The sequence below is a fragment of the Erigeron canadensis genome, chromosome 1 (assembly GCF_010389155.1).
Source record: "Erigeron canadensis isolate Cc75 chromosome 1, C_canadensis_v1, whole genome shotgun sequence".
NCBI lineage: Eukaryota > Viridiplantae > Streptophyta > Magnoliopsida > Asterales > Asteraceae > Erigeron > Erigeron canadensis.
The window spans coordinates 20,983,476-21,003,141 of NC_057761.1; the positions used below are offsets into that span (position 1 = coordinate 20,983,476).

The 19,666-nt window shown below is 32.8% G+C and overlaps 3 protein-coding genes across 3 annotated transcripts; all 3 read right to left on the reverse strand.

The window, feature by feature from the left end:
* Positions 1 to 13,445: 13,445 nt before the first annotated feature.
* LOC122586779 lies at positions 13,446 to 14,060 on the reverse strand. Its single transcript, XM_043758768.1, has one exon. It carries the CDS (start codon positions 14,058 to 14,060, stop codon positions 13,446 to 13,448), a length of 615 nt encoding a protein of 204 aa, XP_043614703.1.
* A 69-nt stretch (positions 14,061 to 14,129) lies between these two features.
* LOC122586789 lies at positions 14,130 to 14,762 on the reverse strand. Its single transcript, XM_043758778.1, has one exon. It carries the CDS (start codon positions 14,760 to 14,762, stop codon positions 14,130 to 14,132), a length of 633 nt encoding a protein of 210 aa, XP_043614713.1.
* A 926-nt stretch (positions 14,763 to 15,688) lies between these two features.
* LOC122611305 (calmodulin) lies at positions 15,689 to 18,467 on the reverse strand. The gene is made up of 4 exons (XM_043784316.1): positions 18,291 to 18,467; positions 16,619 to 16,776; positions 16,344 to 16,424; positions 15,689 to 15,964 (listed from the first exon to the last, which is right to left on the reverse strand). The coding sequence occupies exons 1-4, from the start codon at positions 18,364 to 18,366 to the stop codon at positions 15,830 to 15,832; spliced, it is 450 nt and encodes a 149-aa protein (XP_043640251.1). The 5' UTR covers positions 18,367 to 18,467; the 3' UTR covers positions 15,689 to 15,829.
* Positions 18,468 to 19,666: the final 1,199 nt, after the last annotated feature.

Consider the following 19,666-nt stretch of genomic DNA (forward strand, 5'->3'; position numbering starts at 1 on the left):
TTTATTTTGAAAGTATTATATATATAGGAAATACTGTAGTAAAATTAAATATAAGAGACCGGTTTTTTCGGTGGTTGACCCTTGAACCTCACACTTCTCTGATTTAATGTCCGGTCCTTAAAACATTGAAAAAAACGTATTCTTGAGTTTTTTTCTAAAGAAAGGAAAAGAAATGTAGTTAACTATTTACTTTCCTTTCTGGCAACATTTTTCCTTCCATTTCATTTTTCATTCATTTCCTTTCTTTTATAAATATAATTTCTTTTTTTTTCTTATGAATCTCCACATAACTTTTATCTGCATTTTCCATTAGGATCTCGGCTAATAAATACAACTTTATGTTACCATCTACATCTACTGTCTTAAGCGTTTTATATCTTAAATTAGACCATATATGTTTTCATGATGGCAGATTGCGACATGAAATATATTTTTTTCATTCACGTATAACATATATCTTTAAATTGATGAAACACATCAACTACGAATGTACTTTTTCCATGCCCCGAGGCTAAAAAAAACTCGATCCATTAGAATAACTTCTACTTATAGGAACTAAAGTTAAGGTTGGGTCAGATTGTAACATCACAACAACAACGTCAATCCAAGGGGCATATTTTATTTCTTGTAAAATGAAAAGCTTATTGAGGATTTTCAGCCAAAGCTTTAAGCACACTCCGTCTGCAGAATTCATGCTTTCATTGGTCCTCGAGAATCAACAAGTACACAATTGTTACAATGATTAGAGGTTATATGGTGTTTACAAAAAGTGATACATAATTGATTTATATGTGACAAATTAGATACATATATGGGGAGCCTTGGAATGATATCTTTGTTACTATCAATCATTATTAACAATGTTATTTTTTTTATAGATTCAAATATTTTAGATAATCTCATATTCATATACAAAATTTCTAAATTCTGAATTTTTGCATATTCAAATTTACCGGCTATCCAAAATTTCATATATCCAATCTAGTTTCGAATATATTTTGTATCTCATAATAAAAGATGTGACAACTACCTACTAGGATACTTACCAAAATGGTGAGCCTCAACACACAACAATAATATGATGTGACCTGGAAGTACGATGCATGTCTTGCGAGGAAAGTATTGAGCCATTTCAAGATTTCCATAATATGTTGCCATAGAAAGTTCATTCCTTTACTAGCAGATATACCAAGTCCTGAATTTTTTTATATATATATATATATAAAAATGTATGCTATTTTAACATCACCAAAACCTTCATATTTCTATCTAATACAACAATATATACATTAGTGATTCCATTTATTTCATTCTTTGTTCTTTTTGGTTTCTTGAATAAAAATTCCTATTCTTACTTGTTACTAGATGCCTAAGCAATTCAAAAAAAAAAAGATTCCACCAAAAAAGCGTTTCTACAATTATGAATAACAAAGATTTTTATACCTCACATTTACTTACAGATGCGGGAATATTCTAATCAATTTCAAAAACTTTTAGAAACTACCTTATCTAATTCACATTTTATCTAATCTTCAGTTTCTAGTTCTAAACTCATAATGGCCATAATGATTTTACATCTATAGTCCTTGGCTTGCATCTACTTCACAAATGTGATAGATCTTTTAAGTAGAGAAACGTGAAAAAATCTTCATTGATACTTGTCCCTACTAAGTCTAGTCTTGGGTGTAAAATATATCTTTCACATCCCAAACACTGGCCTTCGCTTGATACTTGCTATGTATAGAGGATCATAGACTAGAGGTACCATCTAAAGTGTTTCCGAAATTAAGTTACTAATCGATATGTTTGCATCAACATAATAAAACAAATTTACTTAAGAACACAACACCATATGTAAACATGGTCGGATTTGAGCATTATCTTGGCCGGCGCTTGACCACATTAGGCCTCTATTTTTAGAGGACCCCAAATTCAAGAACTAATTGCTTAGGGTCCTTTTGATAGAGTGAACTAGAGGCTAAGTAGAAATGAAAACGATTTCATTTTTTTGCGTTGGACACATCAAGAGAAATTGAAATGGTGAGAAATCCATTTCTTGAAAATCAAATTACACATGACCCAAATTTTCCAATTCTAGTGTGGAAATCTTTTCCTACAATTTTGGCCTTGAAAAGTAAAACACGGAGAAAATATTTCCCAACTACTTTCTTTTTAACTATAGTGTGTATAAGAAAAAAAAGGGCACGTGACTCCACACAAATTGAAAACCACCTCCAAAACCTATCCATTTATCTACCCTCGCGATTTTGCAAGTTAACGTCGCTGGTTTTCTCGTTGTCATCCCGCTCTCCCACTCCTCTCTACCTCGACTAAAGATGATCCATTCTTGTTGATTTGATAGGTACCCCATTTGTTGATGACTGTGAATTCTCTAGCAACTTGTTTTCTTACCAAATAACAAACATGATTCATCAAGTTAATTTCTTTGTTGTTACCAAGCATAAGAATTCATCAAATTTCTCAGTTAATTTCATTATTTTGAATTTTATTTCTCTAGAATTCTTCCTACCAAACCTACCCGTAGTATAAACTACGAGTAGTTTTTAGATGTATTAATCCACTAAGCCAAATCAGAAAGAAAAAGGAGAAAGTTATGGTTTGTTTCATTGGATATGTTACAATTAATTAGGTAGAGGCATAATAAAATCACTTTTGATATTATACTATAATATAAAAATAGCAAATAATAATCACAAAATAAAACTAAACAATAATAATATTATAAAAATGAAAATGAAATGGAAACATAACTATAAGTTAATTCTATTGTAATGTAAATATAGTATGGATATTCACTTCCATATTTATGTAATTGTATCTGCTTTAGAATCTTCTTATAGAGCTTATACATACTAGGCTATATTGTAACCTTAATTTCTCTCTCATTAATACAATTACCTCCTCTTTTCTTCTCATTATTCTCTCAATATTATAACACGTTATTAACACGATAGTCTTAAAATCCTAAATAAAAATTTTCGGCCAAACATTTTTTTTATGCGAGTTTCAAAACAAAAGCATCCAAATCCTCTTTGATTTTTACGGCCGCAATCTTCTTTTTTTTAGGTTTGTCAATTTTTTTCTTAAGGACATCAACTTCTTCGATAGTGTATTTTCAAATTTGTCTTTCTCTATTAAACAAAGGTTTTTGTTGAGATATAAATATCTATCTACTTTTACAACATCTATACAGTAATGAGTCATTGAAAATTTTATATAGTCTAAATTTATTTTGTTTCTAGTTTCTACTCTTAATTGGCTACGACAGCTTTTGTTTTGTTAAATTAATGTTGATCCGCTCTTAATTAAAAAAAAAATATATTTTTATTATTATTATTAATTTTGACCGCTAATTTTTTTAGTTACTATTAAACAATGTTAAAGATACATTATCTATGTGATTTTCAAGACTCGTTCTAATTTGTTTTTTGATAGCGAAGTTTGAAAGTTAATATGAGGATAGAAAACACTTGGTTCCTCTAAGTTAAGTTTGGGGGTAACTATTGATTTATATAATTATTATTTAATACATATATGGATCAAGCTTTAATATTTATAAACAGTATTTATCTTTACGTTTTGCATGGAGCTAACGAACTTATGTTATATTTTTTCTTCTAAAGTTGCTTATTGGACGACATAATATTGCTTATGCATAAAAGAACAAATGGTTCTTGAAGCTATATGCATAAAAAGGATAAATTGTTCCTTAAAGAGCTTATTGTTTTACTTAAGATTGCTTAAAGCAATATACGATTATATAACTTCGGTTATGCATTAAAGAACTAATGTTCTTTCGATATTCACTAAAGTGTGTCATAACATATTACCGTTATGCATAAGAAACTTAAGGTTTCCTTTTTCTTAAATTTTAAGATTGCTCGAAGCAATTCATGGTTTCATAACGTGAGTTATGCATAAAAGAACCATATGTGTTCTCGATATTCACTAAGGTGAATCATAACTATGGTTATGCATTATAAACTTAAAGGTTTCCCAATAATTGTTCTTTCGATATTCACTTAGGTGAATCATAACTACGCTTATGCATTAGAAACTTCAAGGTTTCCTCACTAATTGTACTTTTGTTATTCACTTAGGTGAATCATAACTATGGTTATGCATAATAAACTTCAATGTTTCCTCATGAATTATTTTTCGTTATTCACTAAAGTGAATCATAACTACGGTTATGCATAAGAAACTTAAAAGTTTCATCTTTTTGGATTGAATCAAAAATAACATGATCAAAGTTATGTTAAATGATCATGTAGTTCTTTGCTACTCTTTGATTTATTCAAAGCATAAATAATTGTACCTCATAAAAGTAAATAACAACGGTTATTTACAATGACAATTGAATTCAATATGAGGCTAATAAACTAAGGTTTATTATGCAAGAGCTACAAGTGACTACATATTCTCGTATTTTGTAGTTACAATGAAAAATATTGCAAAGGTGGAAATAATTATTATTGATATATCGAATTCATCAATCTCCAAATAATCTTGGAGATACAATTAAAGTTGGATAAGACCACTTTGCAAGAGCATGAAAAATCAATGATTTTTCTCCAGCATCACTTCCATGAGGATTTTAAAAGCAAATACATAACGATGAAAGACTCGTTGAAATCATGTCAACGCTTGAATATTTAACGGTGAAATACCCGTTGCAATTATGAGAAATCTCAATGGTTAGTTGACAATTATTACAAATCAAAAGTTGTTAATGATTCTTAATAGAGAATCATAACTACATGTTATGTCAAATGGACTAAAACTAATTTTGATTTTGTTGGATCAAAAATTGTATGATTTGCTAATAACATCAGTTTATTACACAACATGGTTATCGAATACCATGCAATTATATCAAATATTTGAAAGTAATATCATAACTAGAGTTATGTTTATTTGACATGAAGTTGTTTCAAAATTCTATGTAGAGAATGATATGGATATGTCATTGATTACTATTACTTGTAGTTCATATATAATAAGAACAAAAGGTTCTTGTGTGATTCTTTGAACACATTCAAAGCATATATAACTATAGGTTATCGATTTTTTTGACATTATTTGTCATTTCAATAAACTACGTCATGTAGTTCAAATGTTCTTAATGATTCTTTGTTGGGAATCATTACAACAAATTATTGTGCAACAATATACAACTTTTGATTTTGTTGGATCAAAGTTTGGTTTGATTATGGATATCCATGTGATTATGTCGAAAAATTTACATAAAATACTATGATGAATTGGCATATCAAAACTTGAAGTTTTGAAATACTTCCATTTTCTTGAAGAAAATGATCACCAAATTGGTGTGATATAATCACGAAGATCCATTATAAGAGCTCAATATGAGAGCACATCAAAATTCGTGACAATGGTCATAAGAATTCTATGATAATCATAAACATGTGATTCTTCTAAAGACTCGCTACAATTAGTTGCACATGAAGTTGAAATTTGTCAAATATAAGCGAGTACAACTTCACATGGATGATCATGAAGTAGCAATATGATAAAAATTTTCTAAAGCCGTTTAACGGTGTGGTATTCATTCACTAAAGTGAATGCAATTACATGTCTCATGGTCATAGAAATTCAAATATCAAGGTGTTTCTTTTAAGAACACGAGATGACACTAGCAATGATCGACTTCTATATGATCAAATGAACACGAGAGTTTACTAATCATGGTGTTTCTATTATGAACACGAGTTGTCACAATAAGTGACCAAATTATTAGTGACTAAAGAAAAAGGACTATATACAATATGTCGTTATTTCACTTCAAAGACATTTATATATGTATTCAAGATTGTCATATTGTTGACATATTGTTGGTTCCTAAAGAGCTACTTCGATAGCTAATATAATTTGATCAAAAGGAACAACATTGAAGAGTAAATGATACAGTTTGGTATCATCGTTGTATATGAACTATACAATGCAAAATGCACTTGAATCACGTGTCATAACTGAAAGTTTATGAACCATGATTTTGTTATTATTGTTTGGCATGACCGGTTAGATCATCCCGAGTCATTATGATGCAAAAGATAATCCGTAGATTCTTCAAAGTAATTAGTTCATAAGCTCTCATAAAATATTAATTATTCACCAATTGCTCGCCAAGTGGGGACGAATTCCCTTATATATCTAAAGATGATGCAAGAGGATGTATGTGGCCTATACATCTAATATACCATTTAGTTATTCAAAAGCGATGCATCGTCTAAATGGTCATATATCATGAATAACGCAACATGAAGTTTGCATCAAAAGTGGCTTAGCTAATAAGATTGCGAGTAGTCGTAAATGGTGGTGAATCTTAAAGAACTTATTAAGCGTCTATTGCAAATTAAATGATTACGAGAGCAAAACTCTGAATTATATGTTTTGGGCAAAGTCATTATACAATATGTTCTTGCATCATGCCAACAAAAAATAAACATAAGATTCAAAAGATGTATTGCTCCCCGTTATCTTGGATATGATATATATCCTATGACAATGCAAAAAGATGTATTTCAAAAGAGAAATATATTGAGGGGAAGAGATCAAACAATTTATAATGATTATTGTGTGAGCTTACTAACAGGAACATAAGGTTCATATGGTGATTGAATCACTTGAGTTTAGCAATTGACTTACATGCTCACAAAATCAAATAAAGTCATATACACTGATTTCAATGCTCCAAATTGATCGTATCTCAAAATGATGACTTATATGAGTCTATGGCACACGCACAAAAGGATATCGATTCCAAATAAAAAGCCTCAAAAATAGAAAGGAGCAATAAATGTGATAGTCATATCGAGGTAAAGAGACCCAGACATGCGTCTTAGAGAGACAATAGACATGATGGTTCATAAGGAAGCGATGATATTTGAATAATGAAGAGATCTCTTACAAAAATATATCATGTCAAGTATTGATTGAATCGAAAGCATGCAATTGAAATAAGATTGATGTCGAAAACAATTATGTATACTATAAGGCGCTTAATACTATGCGTGTAAATTTTAAGAGTATATATGCTATGAGGTGCAAGAAATTGAGATATGTTGGCTAAAATAGCAAAACGAGTAATGCTACTGAATATTTAAAGCTTCTAATCGTGCACGAAGTTTTTGGACACGAAGTCCATGCATAAGAATGTGTAGCATACTTTATATAAATCGGTCTTTGTGCTAAAGCGAAATGAGAAATTGATATATTGACGTATATGGCGCAAATGATACTACAATAGTTTTTCACAAAGATCTAATGTATTTCTCCCATGGTTGATCATATTATTGGTAGATTGAATACCGCGATATACAAATATCTATTTGTATCTCCTTGCTATCATTAGAACCCGAAAATGGCTTAAAGTTTTATATAGATATGAAATGCTTGGAGCATGAATCATATTTCTGATGATCAACATATGTATGAATGGTTCTTATGAACAATATTGGTTTTGAGATTATAATGTCATTATATGGCCAAACAAGATATGTGTGTGGCACAACTGCCCGCATGTTATATCATCAATTGTGAGGCATAATATTTCAAGCTGGACATCCAAGGGGAGATTAATTTATAAATAATTAATGAATAGATGATCCAAATTCATATAAGTGAATCTCATGAAAAGATTGATATAATACAACTTAGTGTTGTGTTATCTCAAAAATCGAGCATTTATTGAATCAGACTTTTGTCTACTTACGAAACTATATTGACTAAGGGTCAAAGAGATTCAATATTGACAAAGCTTACTCATTACGCTTTTATCGGTCTTGAGCCGCAAATGGGATTTTGATGTATCTTATTATGTATTCATAAAGTACTAATCAATACAAGGCTTCGAATCTACAAGCTAGCATTGGAAGAAACTCACAACATATTTCGGTACATGATATCAAAAGAGTTCAATGTCAAAGATGGTTGAATACATTTGCTTGATCCGCTCAAAGGATAGTCATAGACAATTTAAGTTATTTTCACAAATAATGACGCTACAAATTTTATGGTGGTTTAGCAATCATCAACAACTACATCATCAAGCTATGAAGATGATCATGGTCAAAGATTAATGATGTAGATGCCCAAGAAGAATATGTTCGTGATACTGGGAAGAAATATTCAATAGTATTAATTGAAGATAATGTGGTGTATATAGATCAAGCTCAAACAATGATATATTCAATCTCAACATATGATCAACAAGACGGTGACACAATCAATCTTCATCAAACCTGATCTAGCAACTTTGGCAGATTATTGAGTCATTTGTATACAAGATCGACATTTGATATTTTGAAGACGGATATTCAAATAATGGGGAGTATTATACGCCTGCAGTCTTTTTCCCTTCACCGAGTTTTTATCCCACTGGTTTTTTCTTGGTAAGGTTTTTAATGAGGCAACATACATCATATTGCGTATAATGTAATGTGAATATCCAAGGGGGAGTATTGTAATGTATATATAGTATGGATATTCACTTCCATATTTATGTAAATGTATCTGCTCTAGAACCTTCTTATAGAGCCTATATATACAAGGCTATATTGTAACCCTAATTGCTCTCTCATTAATACAATTACCTCCTCTTTTCTTCTCAATATTATAAAAAAATCTTAAATAATTAATTTCTTCTAGTTACTTTTAGTTTAAAGTTATGACATTAAAGCTGTTTGTGACTGAGTTTAGAGTTTATTATATAATTATTACATTTGTATAAAACAACTAATAAAAAAATGTGTTTGGAAAAAGAATTGATTTTCTGCATTTTTATAGAGTGAAAACGCAGTTTTGAAAAAACAGGTTGGAACATGCTTTTTCAAAACTCAGTTTTTAAACACATAATATATTTCATAAACGCAATCCCAAACACCCTTATTTATATGTTTATTTTTTTGAATTGTGAGTTGTGTATTTGGGAGAAACCCCAGTGGTACCGCCATCATGTGACCACATAAGCCCAAATATGAAGGCTAGAGGTCTTGCCAATGGCAAGTGCCGAAACTATATTTTGTGATCCATGTGTGAGGATGGTGACCTACCGGCTTGAGTCCTATGCGATGTGCGCTCTGGGTACCAAAACGGTACATGGGACCAGATCATTCCCACCCATTTACCCTTTTTTATTTAATCTCAGTGCTAATTTTTCAAGCACCTTTTTTTTGAAAGGTATGGATCATTTGCTTGCAACAGGGATCTAGCTTACGTTGTCTTAATCGGGTCCGCGCTAAAGAGCCCCCTCACCCTCAATACCTAGTAGGAAGAGAAACTCCCAACTAAACCTCCCGAAGGCACGACATTTTAATTTTAATAATTTATTTCATCCAACTGTTAATTATTTTAATACTATAAATCATTTAAGACGCGATTAATAGCATTAAAGAAAAACTCATTCTTCCCATTAACAAAGAAAACAACTTTTATTTATCCGTTTACTCATTTACTTTTTGTAGGAACAAGTAACATACTAAACTTGAATGATAATATATTTTAATCTTATCTTTAAATTACACAATGCTTGAAATGAAACACAGAACTATTAAAACACTATTTCAATAATCCACCTTTATAAATGTAGCAAGCAATACTCGAATGTCACCAACCCAATTGGTTGAAAAACTAATCATTTGAAAAATAGCTAATATAAATTAATAATAACTACGATTAGAAGTCTTAATGTAACATCCTAAACTTTTCTATCATTGCTTTGACTTTGACCGTTAGTTGACTTTGACACCGCTAGTTGCTTAACGGCTTAAGTAATTAACTATTGATATTTGAATGATAAATGTAATACTTGAGATAGTTACTAATGGTCATAAGATGTTATTATAGGTGTCGGATAGTAATTAAGGTGCTCCATTGGTCGTTTCAGTTCTCAGTTTGTTAGTTTGAGCCTTAACGGTCGTTAGATTTAAGTCAAGGGCACTTTAGTCATTGTGCAAAGAGGGGGACGGTTTTGATAGGGTTTGTGCAGCCATAATACTTCATTATCTTTAGAAGTATGTGTGTTTTTCTTGGTGTGAGCCTCCATAACCTCCATAGTTTGGTTTTCATTGATTTCGGGTTGAATCGGAGTGATTAAACGCTTGTAGATTGAATCTCTAATCATATTTAAGGTAAGGATGGTAATCCCTACTAATTTTTGGTTATATTCATCTATTCAATTCGTTCATATATGGTCTTGATCAATTGAATATGTTTTATTGATAGAATCGGTGATTTTGGGTTGTTCGGTAACCCTTATTTCGATCAATTGAGGTTTAGCGATTTCCTACAGGCATGAACGTGATATTGATGATTTTTTGATGATATTATGTATTTCATATGAGTGTCACATCTGGTCTTGAGGTTTGATTTGGATTCGATTGCGTTTGTGAGTCGATTTAGGTCATTCGGGTGTCAAATCGATTGAAAAATGAGTATAATGAATCCATGAATCAATTGATGATTTCATAATAATAATTAAGTATTAAGTCTTAATTTGATGTGTATGAACTGTAGAGGTCGTGGCGGCTTGACATGAATGTTTGAAGGTGGAAATTGTTTGCAAAACAAATGGTTTATTAGGTCTGAAAATTAAGTCATATTGCAAAAATTATATCTTCTTTATATGAATGAATTAGGAGATGAATCTTACATTTCTGAAAACCTCTATGTGTCTCCTAAATTCGATATGAAAAAAGTTTTTTGTGATTTTGCCTAGACATATGCAAAAAATGTCGATTTCCAAAAATGGTCAGGTTTCGAACGAATTCTGCAGACTTGTCTTGCAAACGTCATAAATCATTCATTAGAGAACTTCAAGAGTCAAACTTTATCGTTCTGGAAAGGTCTTTAAGTTCCATACATTTCAAAAAAACTAAGTTTTGACTCATTTTGTCGTCTAGAGGTCGAAAAGTTGCTTGCAAGAGAAGGGCGCGAGTCAGTCTTTCGACCAGTACCCCATCTGCGGCGCATATAATTTATGTGCGGCGCATATTGGGGCCTGGGAGAGTTCTGGGTGATTTTTGAAGCAAATATGCGACGCATATTCAAAGCATGCGCCACATATAGTGCCTGTGAGTCCGGTTGAGGTCCGAAACAAGCGTTTAAGGGTCCTATAAGCGTACCTAAGTTAATAGATGGTTTTGTAACCTTATCAGGATGGGTTTATGCAAGTTTAATGACTATGAACTCGATATAGGTCACTCGGGATAATTGTGAAGCTTGTTAACTTGTGTTTGGTGTATCGTTGTGCTCGTCATCAGGTAAGATACACTACTTTGACACGTTGAGGGTTCAACAAAACCAGAGTTTTCATATAATAACTTCCCCAAATGGTATCTTGTTTGCTTATGGGTATTCGGGATTATACGGGAGGTGATATGGGCTATGTATATGCATATTGAAGCCTGAAATGCTACCTCATAGATATGTGACGTTATGATATGATATGAAATGCTTTGAGTTGTTATGAAATACATTATGTAATGAAATATGTTATGTAATGAAAGATGATATGTAATGATATGCTATGAAATGTCATGCGATATATGAGATGTAATGATATGCTATGAAATGATATGTAATGTCTTGAGATGAATTGAAATGTGATATATGTTGATGATATGTGAAATGTGCATGATTACATGGCTTGTTTATCTAGTTCACTAGACTTATTAAGTTTCCATGACAAGTGCACGTTTAAGGGTCCAAACGTAGAATATCTGATGATGTTTAGGTAATGTGGACACCTAAACTATATGTGATGTAAACCGAACTCGTAAATGATGTGAGAAGTGTTAAGCTTAACCTGTACTTGCCATAGCCCGGCGTGTGCGTATATGTGGTTGCTTGGGTGGCTCCTTGCAACATAATTACGTGGTTTGAGTATCTCTGGGTGGCGTGATTAACCACCAATGTCTTTGAACATATGGACTACTCCTGGATTGGCTTGCCATTCCTTAACGACATTGATGTACAACTGTAAGGTTTGTCCATCTAGTCAGGTGTGATTTATGTCACACTTAATGCGATGTGTATGTTATACGATATGCGTAACTTATGTCACATTTGCAAAGATGATATGTGAAAAAAAGGATATGAAAGATGACTAGGCACATTTAGGGTGGTTCATTCTAATATGAAATATGTTGATGCTATGATATGTATATGAGATGATATGTGCCTTAACGATTTAATATGACTTTTATATAATGTTTTAAATGGACAAACGTTTTATAAACTATGTGTTATCTTACTTAGCTTAATTTGTTAGCTAACACTTGCTCTTTTAAAATGTGTTGTGCCCTCAGGTCCAACAATAGTGAGCAGGTAGATGTGAGAAGATGTGAGGAATAAGTAGATGATCTTGAAGCTGGCTGTAGTTTACCCATAGTGGCTATTCGCATTAGACGTTGATTTATGTTTGGATATTTATGATTTGTATTTATTATAATGTCAGTTGTTTAATGTTGGGCAACCGATGAATTTCCATTTAGACTTGTTTTGATGATATGGCTAGTAACACCATTTAATGAATAAACCAAACAGATTTTGCCGGTTTGGACTTTTAAAGTTTAATTCCGCTTTCTTTGACGCTGTTAGACGAAAGTTTTTGGAAATCCATATTTTTAAACGACGGGTGTTACACTTAACAAGTTGTATTTTTGATATATTTGTAAATTAGTCTGATACTGTATACTACGACCACTGCACCGACTTCTATAAAGGATCAAAATATTCCAAAAGAAGCAAGGAAGCCAAAATGAAAAACTAGCTGCTCTACATTGTTAAGAGCATTGGTTATTACATGAAATTATTCATTTAATTAACAACCACATAACACCAGAGATTATCACACTAAAACTCCGCTCCGCAATACCCCCAACATACATAAAACCCAATAAAGATGGAAAAAATACGCACGTGTGAATCCATGCCAAACGAACCACGAATCTGCACGTCGATGGGGTATGCACAAATGTTGTCTACTTCTCAAATTATAAATGGCTCGTATATTAAAAAATGGTTGCGGTTTGCTCATCACGGATCACCATCATATTGTCTACTCAAATTAGTCCTCTCCCTATAAGGAGTTCATCTTTACCTCTTTCACACCTCTTCCACACTGCCACATAAGTTTTTCTCTCTCTTCAACCACCTCTTCCACAATCACTCCCTATAACCCTTCTTCCACACCTCTTCCACACTTTTAATTTTTTTTATGTTATATTTATATAATAAATATATAATTCAATATTTATTTAAAATTAAATATTAAACACATTACATTTATTAAAAAAAAACACATTACATTAATTAAAAAAAAACACATTACATTAATTAAAAAAAAAACACATTACAATTATTAAAAAAAACACAATAAAAAAAACACAATAAAAAAACACTCAACGTTCACATTGGTTTTCCTGCAAGTTCCAAATGTGCTCGACTAGGGCGCCTCTTAGACGGTTGTGTGTCGCCCTATCACATAACTCCCCTGTCATACGCAAGTGAATGTCAACACGTTCCTCCCAAGAACGCGTTGGCGGGGTATCAGGAATTAGCTCCAAATCCAAAGGAGTGATTGCACGGCCGTTATATTCAACGACCATGTTGTGCAACAACACACAAGTGTACATTATGCGTTTAATTTTGTTAATAGTTAACGGACGCGCACCCTCTTGAAGGATTCTCCACCGGCCTTGAAGTACCCCAAAAGCATGCTCCACGTCTTTTCTTGCAGACTCTTGGAAGCGTTTGAATTTACTGGTCTTAGAGTCCATGGGATACTTGAAAGACTTGACAAGTGTAGCCAATTCTGGATAGATACCATCAGCTAGATAATAACCCTTTGTAAACTGTTGGCCATTAGCGGTGAAATTTACCGCAGGAGCTCTATTTTGGAGAAGTTGGTCGAACAAGTCAGATTCATTAAGGAAGTTGATGTCATTGTTCGAACTGGCGGGTCCAAAGTAAGCATTCCAAATCCACAAATCATATGAAGCAACCGCTTCAAGCATAATTGTTGGATGTCCTTTGTCACCACGAGTGTATTGGCCTTGCCATGCCGTTGGGCAGTTTCTCCAGGCTCAGTGCATACAATCAACGCTTCCAAGCATACCCGGAAAACCATGCACCGCCTCGTGTTTAGCGGTTAAGCGGTCAACATTTTCTTGTGTCGGTTTCCTCAAAAACTTTGCGTGATATAATTGAACATCATATTTGCAGAAGTTGTTCAACGAATCGGCAGATGTTTGAGAACCCATTTCAAGGTATTCATCTAATTGGTCGGCAGTAGCAGCATAAGCTAGTCGCCATATAGCAGAAGTACATTTTTGAAAAATATTTAACGCCGGACGACCCGAAGCGTCGGCTGCAGCTTTGTGGAAGAATGCAAAGTGTTTTGGTAATGGTTGTATGGCGTCAAAGTGATGTATATCGTTCACTATACGGAGAAACATTTCTTTAGGCATTCGAAAACGCCTTCTAAAATAATCAGCAGGGTAAACGGGGTGCGGGGCAAAGTAATGATTATATAAACGTGTGGCGGCTTCCACATGGTTTCTGGGTATTTTTCTTCTTGGTATTTTTGGTGTCATTGCTATTCTCGAGCTCTCTGCTTCTTCTTCTTCGTCAACGAAAGTCATGAAAGTGTTTAAGACTTCGGCATCTATTGTATATTTACGAATGTATGAGACTGAATCTTCGTCGGAACTCGACATATTTAGTTGTAAGAAATTATATAGAGTGAAAGATTTTATTGATAGTGTAAAGAAAATGGAATGAATTGTGAATAAAATGAAGTAGGTGATGAAGAATGAGATGTGAAATGGTAGTATATATAGATGAAAAGTTTAAAAAAATATAGATATATATATATATATACTAAACTAGCCGTTTAGTTTAAAAACTTTTGAAAAATATATATATTTTTTTTGTTTCCGTTACCATACCCCACCTTTCACGCTCCTCCCTCGTCTTCCCTCTTCGACCGGTCGAAGTAGCATGAATAATATGCCCGTCGACGAAGTGACTCCCTATAAGGTCGACGTCGACGAGCTCATCGAAGAGGCATCAACGACCTTATAGGGAGAGGCCTTAGTAGCAAACGGCTCGTTGATTAAGAATGGTCGTGGTTGGCTCACCGCAGGCTCACCATATCGACCGTTAGTATGCCCTACACAGTTTTATCTTCCGCATATGATTATTTTAGGCTGTCTAATTACTCCATACAAGAAAGTCGAGAAACATGACATGTGAGACTCATCTAACAAAGACTTATTCGTAGACTCTAACTAAAAGATTAGACTACTACTATAATAAATTAACCTTTTTTATATCAGTTTGACAGTTTATGCCATTGGCGTGTAGAAGCGTGCTATTCATTTGTTCAACTTTTTACCACCCAAGCTAGATCAACACCGACCACTTTTTGATGGCATCATTTTAACTTCTCCTATTTGATGAATCAAGAAAGGCTTGGAGATGATCGGCCTCCATCACATAGAAAACAAAGTACCTAAAGGTAAATGGGTTGGAATTGTTCCAGCTATACAATATAGATCAGGAGATAATCGGCCTCCATCACATAGAAAACTAAGAACCTAAAGGTAAATGGGTTGGAGTTGTTCCGCCTATACGATCAGGATGGAAAATTTGCAGATTAGATTCATATACCGCAGTATTAACCAAAAGCACTCAAGTAGCGAGCGTACATTTTACCATAATCCTTGCTAATGCAACTAGTAAGTAGTAACAACTAAAGTCTAAAACCCAAGTGGTTGCATAATCACTTGGCAAGCATCATCCTCACAAACTCTTCATAGTTCACTTGACCATCACCATCCATGTCAGCTTCTCGGATCATCTCATCCACTTCTTCATCAGTTAGCTTCTCCCCAAGGTTTGTCATTACATGACGAAGCTGCACCCAACCATATCAGAAATCATGTGAGAAGCTTAACAGTTGGAACAGAAATTAATCAATCTTTCGTAAAGTAAGTGTTGAAGTCGACCCAATTGCTCAAGTGTAAGTATGAGTTGACCTGGGTGCTAAATACTATTAAAGAACACTTTAATAGCAACTGAAGTTGCCCAACTATATACTAAATGCAAATTTGTTATTTGCATTGCTCATTTTAACGTATATTCATAAAATATTAAAACTTCATATGGTAAGTGTGTTAGTGCTTGTGGACAAACCTACAACGTATTAACTTGTACTAAACTTTTGAGATGGACATTACCCAACCCGCTATATTACCACCTCTAAGAAAACGAAAACTGAAAGAATAATAAATTACTTCAGCAGCGGAAATGTATCCATTCTGATCCTTATCAAAGACCTTGAAAGCTTCTTTTAGTTCCTCCTCTGAATCAGTATCCTTCAAAATGAAAAAGAAATCACAAATCTGATTAATATGCAAATAGAATTTTACATCACATATTCACATGTATAATATATAACTATGATCTCCTAATTTTCCTAGTTGTAATGCTTCAATTTATAGAACAACTGGTCTTGGCAGATCAAATTCACCTTAGATCAATAATTTATTTATGCAACAATAAAATTCACCTTCATTTTCCTGGCCATCAGATTCAAAAACTCGGGGAAATCGATGGTCCCGTTCTGATCAGCATCAACTTCATTGATCATATCTTGCAGTTCAGCTTCAGTAGGATTCTGACCCAATGATCTCATAACTGTTCCCAGCTCTTTAGTAGTGATGCAACCTAGACATCAAATATTCATTATACCCGTAGCCATTAACATAAACTAATTTTCTTGAGATTATTTAGGATGCTAACAAGTAACTATTAAACATCACCAACACAGGTTGTAATTAGTAACACAAAAAAACTATTGCAAAGTTAAGTTGTATATAATATAAGTGTGATAGAATGATAGACTGGTAGATTAGAAGCATTTTACCAATTTGCATTACTCATGTCAATGCAACTTGAAAATCATAATAATTAATGCTCCATTTCAAACTAGAAACCAAACTAGTCGCCTTTTTTGTTTCATTAAAAAAAAAGATTGTGAGTATTCCCAACATCAAGAACAACATATTATAAAGAAGTTAACATAAAAACTGTCATTATGAAGTTTAAAGTTAATCCAATAGTAAAAGTGTTAACTCATCTTATTTATTTTTAGTAAATACTAAGCAAGAAACGTAATGGTGTATAAAGTGAAATTTGACAATACAATAAAAAAGAGTCTAGCAATCATATCCCTATCACCCCTACACTTTTTAGTAGCTGGGGGAAGAGTTAGTTAAGAGTGAAACAAATATTGTGGCCACTTGCAATAAAAAGTCCAGGACATCCACTTTAGGTGTTTCGTCACTTCTGTTCAAATGATGGTATACTAAACTCTAACTTCATGCAATGTCCACGAATTAGTGTTCTACAAGTTAAACGTTGTCACGCTTCTTACAAGAAACAAGGCATTCTATCCTGATCTCTTGTTATTCGTTAAACTATACTTGTTTAGTCTACACTAGATTCATAAGTTTATCCTAGTAAACCTTCATCTCAAAGTTCTCAACCCTCTCATTTGCATTTAATCTCTTTCTTACAAAGAAGTCTAGAAAGAGCTCAAAGAAGAAGACATTACTTCAGTTGATAAATTTATGATCAAGCAAGAACCACATTCTAAGGATCCACTAAAACAGTCGATTTTAAAACAGAAAAGCACTTTATTTCAACAGTCGCAGATACAAGAAATCCAGCAACCAAAACAAATCATACTATATCGCATATCCGTTTTATTTTAATTACATGCATATTTAAATCTGTCGCTTCACTTAGTTAAGTGGATTACTCTACAATTTTAGCTCTAGTCCGTAAAACTAGTATATGAAGCTGATGAACTACTCTACAATTTTATCTCTAGTCCGTAAAAATACGTTAACCGTACCACGATATGAATCTGACAATAATGTACGTTCGGTTGCTTACAACATCAATCGATATACTTATATACATTAATCAGCTCTCTCGAAAGTTTACAATATTCAAGCATTCGTATAATAACATAAACTACAAATACAAACTTAGCTTAATTTACCATAGATCTACAAACAGAGGACATAATTTAACAACTGTAAATTTAACATAGATAGATCCAGTAAAATAGAAGGTAAAACCACAGATCTACTAATAACTATACAAATTAAATGTGTATATATATAAATGTGAGTAAAATATAGATTTATATATATGTGTGTGTGTATGTATACCATCGCCGTCTTTGTCAAAGAGGCTAAAAGCTTCCTTGAACTCAGCAATCTGTTCCTCAGTTAGTTGTTCAGCCATTTTTATTTTGTTTTTTGAATTGAGAGAATGTGTTTTTTATTTTTTTAGGGTTTTGGGAGTGTTTTGACAAAGTGAAGTAAAGTAAAGAGTGTGAAATTGTGTAGAAATTTACAGGAAGGGGCTGGGTGGCTTTGTCCGAAAGGTGGGTCAGGTGGACTGTTTTTGGACCAACCCGTTTACATATAGTTGACCCATTAGGTTATTTATTTATAGTTTATACTCGTGTTTTCATAATCGGACTTAACATCGAACCGATCAAGTGGTTGGACTGGACGATAAAATACTGGTCTCTGTTATTATTCTTATACTCTTGAGGTGATTCAACCCAACCAAATCATGAGTATTGTGGACTCGACCAAAAACCGATTCAACACTAAATGTGAAATCGATAACTGAGCCTTATAAATTGGTTCATGTTCATTTTATTGTCGATTTTGGTTTACATCGTTGGATTGAGACCGAGATTATTTTATTAAATATAAGAATATATCAACTAACAAAAATTAAAATATTATGTAACAAATAGATAGTAGCCCATATGATCATTAAGTTTCATGTACTGACTTTATTTTACATTATGAACTAAAGTCTAAAGATGAGCAAATCTTCCCAATAATATTCTGAATCTGGTATTGAAAAGTGGTATCGAACGTTATATATCAGATTTGTTTAGTGATTCACTCCGAGATAGACTTTTTATATAACGTATCCTATTGTGAGAACGCATATTTATCCGAAATGAGTGACAATTGTAAAGTCGTTAAAATGTACTGTTGAATAAGAGAATATCGAAACCGTAAGAAGTTAAGAAATGACGTTTAACTAACCGTGTTTGAAGTTCAATTGATAATAATTAAACATATAAAAACTTGTATGATTTGATGTGTGTCAAATTTAAAAATATAATTTTGATATGGAACGAAAAGGCTGCAACACATGAACTATGGATGCAAAAATTAAGCATTTTTTTTTTTAACCGTAAAAATTAAGCAAATTTTTTAATAAATGACTTAAGATATACTCCGTAGATGATTTTTGATATTTATACCTAGCAGTAAATATTGGATAGCTACGCCATTCCTTCTTTATCGGTAGAAAAACAAGCTCCATTGTCATTAACACCACCAACACCATTCCTTCTTCCCGCCCATTGCCACTTTGTTCCTCAAAACCCTAATAAAACCAATCCTTAAAAAACACCATAACCAGCCAAACACAACTTAACATTAGTAATGATCGGAACATCAGCAAATCCCCACCACAACACTATCACCAAACACAGATTTCTTGCTTTCCTAAT